At 45.2% G+C, this 8,043-nt stretch overlaps 1 protein-coding gene, 1 long non-coding RNA gene and 1 pseudogene across 4 annotated transcripts; 1 reads left to right on the forward strand and 2 right to left on the reverse strand.

The window, feature by feature from the left end:
* Nucleotides 1–116: 116 nt before the first annotated feature.
* Nucleotides 117–2,733, reverse strand: LOC112899434 (annotated as a pseudogene).
* LOC112899435 lies at nucleotides 2,527–5,512 on the forward strand. 3 transcript variants are annotated; one of them, XR_003230053.1, is made up of 4 exons: nucleotides 2,527–3,069; nucleotides 3,469–3,722; nucleotides 3,986–4,144; nucleotides 4,588–5,512. It is a non-coding gene; the product is annotated as an uncharacterized LOC112899435 (long non-coding RNA). The 3 variants fall into 3 exon arrangements; XR_003230054.1 differs by having other exon boundaries at nucleotides 3,688–3,722; XR_003230052.1 differs by lacking the exon at nucleotides 3,469–3,722.
* LOC112899431 (probable cation transporter HKT7) lies at nucleotides 3,733–8,043 on the reverse strand. Its single transcript, XM_025967906.1, has 3 exons — nucleotides 6,754–8,043; nucleotides 4,601–4,822; nucleotides 3,733–4,352 (listed from the first exon to the last, which is right to left on the reverse strand). Exons 1-3 carry the CDS (start codon nucleotides 8,010–8,012, stop codon nucleotides 4,154–4,156), a joined length of 1,680 nt encoding a protein of 559 aa, XP_025823691.1. The 5' UTR covers nucleotides 8,013–8,043; the 3' UTR covers nucleotides 3,733–4,153.

The raw sequence follows: 8,043 nt of genomic DNA on the forward strand, positions 1-8,043 counted from the left end.
TGTTAGGTGATGCCATTTTCATATCAATTTACAGTTACAAACTTTTGCGTCATGCTCACAGTTTGGTAACAGCACGGTTTCCACCATTTGATGGATGCAATGTTTTACATGGTCACTCAAGGTTTCCTTGCTTTCAGACTGAGCCTCTTTAACCTCCCGAGGAACATCACGAGGATAATGATCAGTTTACCTTCGCCAGTCCACTTGCCGACGAACCCATACGAAACAGCCTTGCAAGTAGCATCGGGTTTCAGCAATCTCTCACAGCTGCCCAGTGAGTATCCCACATTTCCATATGCGCTGCAGAAGGGGGAAATGTGTCCCATGATTGTCTGGAAGCAGCTAAAGTAAAGGCAGATATTTAAATGTTTCAGATTTGTGTGCCTGGAAAGTTTATTCATTCTATCTTCTGTTGATTGCTTTTACCTAGTTATGGTATATAAACTAGTTCCTATTTGTTTTTTCTTTCCAATATGCGCACATAGTTTTATGTAAAGGTGTCATTTTGTCAACATACCTGGCCACTTCGAATATTATGCTGAATATGTTGAAATTTAGTGGATCAAGTGACATCAACTTCCTTTCTGTTATACATGCTAAAATTATAAATGTTGCTAAACAAATGGGCTTGCTAATGCTGAAATTCTTCCATAATGTCCCGCTGCTTTTATCTTCTCCTTTCTCTGTCGGGGTCAGGTTGTCTGCACTGTTTGGAAGGGATGAGCCATCAGAAGGATGGTACCTGCAAGGCAATGGTCTCTTGTCACTGGAGTCTACTGGTACCATGTTGATCACAGTATAATTACAAAATGAATGTGAACCATAATAGCTTCCTTTTTATGGGCACTATGCAGATTGATGTGAAATTTTGTGTGCACGTGTGCTCTGTTGACTTTTATCAATGCCTGTTAACCGACCATGTGAGTTTGGGGCTTTTTATGTTCCTCCGCTTGTTGGCCTCTACTTGTTGGCTTCCATAACAATGCAGTTGTTATGAAGTATTTATATACTTGTTATGACTTTGGTCTATCTTGGTGCTTCTGTTATGTGTGCCGTGGGTGGTATTCTGACTAAGTTTTATGCAAGAAGGATAAACTAGGTAGCACAATTCAATTTTCAAGTTATCACCTGGAATTTCATTTAAACAGTGAAACCATTGTGAGAATATGAGGCGGCCTTTTGCATGCTAAGCAATTTATTTCTTTGTTTTGTCCATTGTAACTATTAGCAGCTACAATCTAGAATCAATCTGCACATATTAAGCTCATAACTATTTCTGTTTCTCATATTCGCGACTTATGTGCTTAATTTGCTCTTTGCTGTTACAACTGAGAAAATGAAATAATTATGATGTTTCCTAAACTCCTGGTATAATACACATATAAATAAGATATAATCTACTCATCTAAGTGACAATGAACTTACTGAAATTAACTATGTGAACAGGGGTTGGGGGTGCTTACTGACATGAAAAGAGCAAATAGCGCCAATATTGCTGGAGAAAGGTTTGAGATGTCAATGACTGCTTCACCAGCATGTCTTGTATTCACACTCTTGAACATCATGCACAAAAACTTCTGGAACCAATTCAATCCCTCCAAGGGCTTTGAGTCCCACCCGAAATAGCAACGAAGCATCATTTGCAGCAAAGTAATCCCCACTGCAGTCAGAACCAGGTTAATAGCATTCTTCTGTTGTTGCATAAACGTGTAGCCAGTCTCCCCTGGGTACTGAAGAATGTAGGTATATTCCTCTCTTCTGCTGACCCTCCCCAAGGCCCATATGCTTAGCCTCAAGAGTGGTGTGAACAATGTGTTGCCTGCTAGAATCTGTGGGATAAACTGGAAGGAGAAAACCAGGGTTCTTTCTGAATATTGACATGTTATCATTTACTGGAGTGAAGCCACAGTTTACAAATGAGGACACTGCTGTGAAGATGGCGAGCGTCCATATTTTGATATTTTTACTCTTCAGCAGATATTTTGCTTCAGAATCGGTCCAAATGTGAATGGTAACAACTAGACAGCTGCAAATAACGCCCACTACAAAGTATCCTGCCACGACATGAGCCAAGATCTTGCAATATTTCTGATTCATGCTTTTGCTTTCCTGTGCCTGTTTTTGTGATGTGGTTACTTCTGGATTGATGTCTTCCATATTACTCCAACTCCTGTTTACAGAATCAAGGAAGTCAATGTCCTTGCATGTTGAGGGCAGTCTCTTCTGGAGGATCTCATATGTGTTATCCCTGGCATTCAAGTGCAGCCCCAACATTGAAGTGAACACTCCCCCCCACCCCCCCCCCCCCCCCCCCCCTAGCATCAGAAGGATCAAAACCCAGAGTTGCTGGTCAGAGAAGTCCTCCATCTCGACTGTTGCCATGCTTGAGACAGTCAGCGTGGACACAAAGGTGAAGATGAGGTCCAGGCTCCTTGGAGTTGGCTTATGCTGCAGAGTGAGATTCTTAAGGGCAAGGAAACCAGTAAACGATATTGACATGAAGTAAATAAGGTGAACTAACAAGGGATTTCCTTGGAGGACCATGTAAGAGCGTCTGAAGAAATAGTTTGCACACTTGGAGATGGAACCAAGCCTCAACGACAGAAACTCATGAAGATGCTTAACCTTCTCCTTGATGGTCCTAACAACTTCGGAACTGTGTAACATGGGCTTCTTGGCTATGTTTGATGGAAAATGCTGCATGGTAACTAGAACTGAACTAATTCAGTGCATTCTGCACTGTTGGAGGTCTGTGGGCTTTGAGTTCAAATTGTGGGAGTTGGCAACTGATTCTGTTTTCATGGTGTTGAGAAGGTCTGAAGGATTCTCTCGTCACCATCTTGCAGTGTGGTTCAGTTCTGGAGCTCAATATGTTGGATGGAGCAAGACAAGGTGCCAACTCTGTAGCTATGATGCTGATTGTGTCTACAGGGCCCCGTCCTCAAGTATTATTAATGTATGGGCAAGTATTATTGATGTATGGGCAAGCATGTGCTTCTATAATATAATATGTAACAACTATATGTTCCTGAGTGGAAGGATTCTCGGTGATCAACATCCTTTATTCAGGTTTGTGTTTGCATCTGAGGATATCCTTTATTTAGAGTTATCACTTAGCTCGACAAGCAAACCCATGATGTCTCAAATAATTCATACTATCTTTCACAATTGCATCATTCTGGTTTGGCATTATTTTTTTCCTTTTCTCTAGAGAAATTACTAGTGCATTCTGATTCTGAAGTTCAGTTCTAGTAATGTTCATTAAATTACTGATGTAAATTTCTGTATATAGTTTCTATTCTGCAATGATCCACAGAAGATGGCAGTATTTTGGTTACAGATATAAAGGCTGGTTATGACTTTGGCTGCACCTTTTGCATTCTCTTAATTGACTTCGAGTTTACAGCACAGATTGTAGTTTATTTTCATCTTATTAATTTTTATTGGTGGTGTGGTTTTATCTTCCAGATTCCTTAAACCCAAAGATGAGCTTTATAACTTCATTACTCTACAGTATCTGTTGTTGTGGGAACAAATGTGCCACCATCCACAAAGTCTGGTGGAGCTTTTTTCTTTTCCTTTCCCTCCTTTTCTCAATGTATCGTAACCTCAGTTGCACACGTGTTACCTCCTTCTATTTCTATGGGAAAGTAATGACTACTGACGTTGGGATATTTTGCAATGTAGTGTTTCCCCCAGAAAGCAGTCTTTTATGATGTCAGGTACTTCTAGATATACAACATAAATTGGCCACCACTTGATTGACATCTCTGTTAGCACTTCTAACAGATTTTGTATCTGGATGTTATAAACTGCATGCAACCGCTACAATATTCAGCTTTTTTGGCATCGACCAATTGCAAGAAACTATTGTTACAGTTGCAAAATCATCTCTGCATGTGAAGATAATCAGGCTAATTAGCACATTGATTTTTTTTCTTGATTAACTTTCCATGACCTAATCTAAAACTGCCAACACTTGCAGGAGAATCTGTGCAAGGATGACAAGTAGAAGGTTCCCTTCTACATGAAAAGGAACACATAGAGGGGAAAGAGGAGAGGACAGAAGGCATTTCTTCTTTGTTCTGCGACCTTATGGATTCTTCATCGGATTCCATAACCGCAGGAACATGCAATGTATCAGGTGCTGCATCTAACTAAGCTTCCAGGCTTTGCCTCCTTTCATGCTGAACTTCTTAAGCCTCCCAAAGAACATCACAATAATTAGTATGAGTTTGCCAGAGTCACTCCACCTCCCGGCGAAACCAGTCCATCTATCTGTACAGAGTTGGTCAGGATTGATCTGTCTGCTGCAGCTGTAGCCCATTGAAAAACCGACATTTCCATAAGCACTGCAAAATGTAACTAAAACATGTCAGATTCAAGGAAGCAAACGTACCAAAAGATAGGAATGGAAATGTGTTTCTTTCATTCTGTATAATTGTCAGGCATGTACATTTCCTTAGACGTTTTGTAAACATTTACCACGTAACCGCAACTTGAAGTTCTTATCGCATATATTGTCAATTTGTTCTGGGATCCCTTTGTTCTGTATGCATGAGGATTTTATTTTCTGTTAACTACTAGGAGTAACAATTACCTGACGACTTCGACGATAATGCTGAGCACATTGAAGTTGAGGGGATCTTCTTTAAGCTTTCTCCTCTCAGTGATGCAGATGACGATGACAAAGACTGTCAGGCAGGAGAGTTGTGACAAAACTGTGCTCTTGAGAAACCTGATTCCCTGGCTCTCCGTGGAATGATCCCTTGTGGTTGAATTCTCTTCAAATGGAAACCATGTTGTGTATGGAGGTAGATACCTGGAAGCAATAATGAGCAGAATTTGAGGCAAGAACAACTGGAAAATTGTACTTGCTATTAGCATTTCTACTCAAAGTTCCAGAACATGACTGCTTCACTGCAACGATACTCAGGTGTGTGCATGCAGTTTTGTACTAAGGCGGATCAGAAACCACTGCAGAAGTAGCTATTGCTCCGTTTCAAATAGTCCGCTTTGGATCAAAATGGTGGGGTCAAGTATAGTGCATGTCTTATTCATAAACTTGGTGTAACTGGTGAGGAAAGAGTCGTCACTCATCAACTCGTGTCAACTTTGTCATTCATGAAAGGCAGGCATCCATTTCCCGAAAAGAGAAAATGAGGTCTTCTCGCTGCCTGGACGCGGAGAGCGTATTCTCGGCAGGTTGATGAAGGCGGCATGTGATACATGGGCCTGTGTTTGAATGGAGAGACTTTGGATGGATATCAATCGCCATGCATCTTGATCTTGTGATCAGCTGGAAGGTTGAAATTGAATATTCTCTTTGTGGTTACTAGAAGCTAACCGGCTACACGCATCCATATCTGGTCAAAAATTGGGTGCTTAGCAAAACAATTATTTTACTCTATTATTTGGCAGAACGGTCCAGACAAGGATAGCCCGTGCCGTGAATTGACAAACGGCACGAAGAAGATTTAGGAAGTTGGAGTATAAGAAATTCCTGCCGTCACATGCTTGCACCTACCTAAGACGAAAACCTACCAACTTGTCCATTAAAAAGGTTGCAATAATTCATGAGTAGAAAATTCCTATTTCCGTCCGGGCGTGTGGTGCTTGTCCGTTATAGAAGATTCCGGCGCCGATCTTAGACTACCACCAGTTAAGCCTTGCCGGTAAGTGAACATCCTAACTATGCCTAATCTTATTAGATTATTGCAACGTTATGATATGACCTGAGCATTTTGCAATTTCCACCTTAAGAAACTTTACTACTATAGACAAGGGCATTATTGCAACATTATGATATGACCTGAGCATTCCATATTAATTAATTTGCATTTTTTTCAAAAAGGCAGCTGAGATTTGCCGTAAATATTAGTAGCAGGAAAAGAGAAAGCAACCGGTAAAGTACAACTAGCAACTTTTTAAAAGAAAAGGATAAAGAAAGCACACCACTCACAACTAAACAAGGCACTTCGTTCCTAGGACCACCAACGGCTCAGCTCACTAAGCTAATAAGAAAAGAATATTTTAGTCGAGGGGAGCTGCCCGCGAGCATCAAGCTTTTATTTTTCTGGGAGACACCTGGCTTGCTAAAATAATTATGTCTCAGTTCTAAATTATAAGTTAATTTTGTTTTGTCGTAGCTTTGACCAAATTCATTGAAAAATACATAAATATCTGAAACATCAAACTATGTTAATTAGATAGACCATGAATAAATTTTCATCGTGTATTTATTTGATATTGTAGGCCAATGTTAGTGTTTGATATTGTAGATGTTAATATATTTCTTCTATAAACTTGTTAAAGTTAGACAAGTATGGTTTAATTAGGACAAAGCTATGACGTGTGGTCTGAGCACAGCCATCATGACGGAAAATGGTCTGTAAATTGGAACGTTTGGAGTAGTATGTGCTGCATGGTCAATATGCCTGAAACAAAAGGGTCAACAATAAGCAGCCATCAAGCTATAGAATAGACTCGAACAGGTAACATGCACGATGAAGCGCCTATACAAACAAATTTTGATGAGTCATGGAGAAAGTAGAATCCCGGTAACTTGTGTCCTTGTAGCCTGTAGATTCGTTCTAACAAGCTATACGTCACTAAGACTAATATGCATCGGCAACTGATACCACAGCTGCCCTCCTGTGCTCCTACGTAGCCACGTTTAGGTCAAGGGAGTACTCATCGTAGCGTGAACTGCTGCGACGCAGGGAGGGAGACACAGAGAGGGAGAGCACTCACATCATGAGGACGAAGAGCACGAGGACGGCCGGCGCGAGTGTGGAGAGGTCGAGGGTGGCCTCGCCGGTGTGCCGGGAGTTCACGGCGAGGAACAGCGCGTTCGCCACCTTCTCCCCGGCGCTCAGCCCCTGCAGCGCGCCGCCCCACTCCATGGCGCAGACCAGCGCCGCCTGCACGGCGATGAACCCGGCCACCGTCCCGGCCAGCATCCAGCACCGCCGCGCCGGGAGCAGGTGGTAGTACCCCGTCGCCTCCCTGCCCTTCCTGGCGACCTCCGCGAGGTCCTCGCGCCCCGTCGCCGCGGCCGCCGCCCACACGCACGCGGCCAGCAGCGGCGGGAACAGCGTGTTGCCCACCAGCGCCTGCGGCGCCAGCAGCAGCTGCAGCGGCACGTCCCTCTTGAACACTATCATGTTCTCGTTCGTCGGCATGTACCCGCAGCTGGAGAACGTGGACACCGTCGTGAACACGGCGAAGGTCCACACGTCCAGGGCCTTGCGCCGCAGCGTCCGCCGCGCGCCGGGCGCCGCGTGCATGTACGCCGCCACGGCGACGACGCCCACGACGTGCACCACGAGGAGGATGGTCAGGACGACGTAGAACAGCGAGCGCACCGCATTGCGCCGCAGCGTCTTCGCGTCCACCACCGGGGTGCTATACTCTGCTTCGGTGACCGTGGTAGCTATCGACCTCGCGTCGTCGGCGTAGGTGGCTGCCGTGGGCGTCTCGAGCTCGACGTCGTCGTGGCTGTCGACGCGCGCTCTGTTTCTACTCTGCTTCCTCAGCTTGAACCACTTGGACGCGAGACCCACGAGCGACACGAACACCTCGCCGCCGATGAGCATAAGCGCGGTGAGGACCAGGAGCTGGCCGTTGGAGAACACCTCCATCTCGACGGCGGACATGCTCGACACCGTCGCGGCCGACACGGCGGTGAAGAACATGTCGATGCCGCGGGGCCTCCTGTGGGGCGCCCGCACCTTGAGCGCCGAGAGGAGCCCCCACCCGACGCAGGAGATGGCGGTGAAGTAGACGACGTGCACGAGGAGCGAGCTGAGGCGCGCGGCGACGGCGCGGCGCCACACCTGGCCGGAGCTGCACCGGAGCGCGCGCCGCGACCGCGCCACGCGCTCCGTGATCTGGTGCTGCGCGTAGGCCTTGGAGAGCGAGCACACGAGGGACATTGCGCTGTCGAGCACGGCCGCCGAGCACCGGTGCAGGCGGTGCAAGAGCTCGCCAAGCTTGTGTGCTCCGGCCATGTGTTGGGGCGTGCGAGCTATACTTGCATGC

Source organism: Panicum hallii, chromosome 7 (genome assembly GCF_002211085.1).
Source record: "Panicum hallii strain FIL2 chromosome 7, PHallii_v3.1, whole genome shotgun sequence".
Taxonomy (NCBI): Eukaryota; Viridiplantae; Streptophyta; class Magnoliopsida; order Poales; family Poaceae; genus Panicum; species Panicum hallii.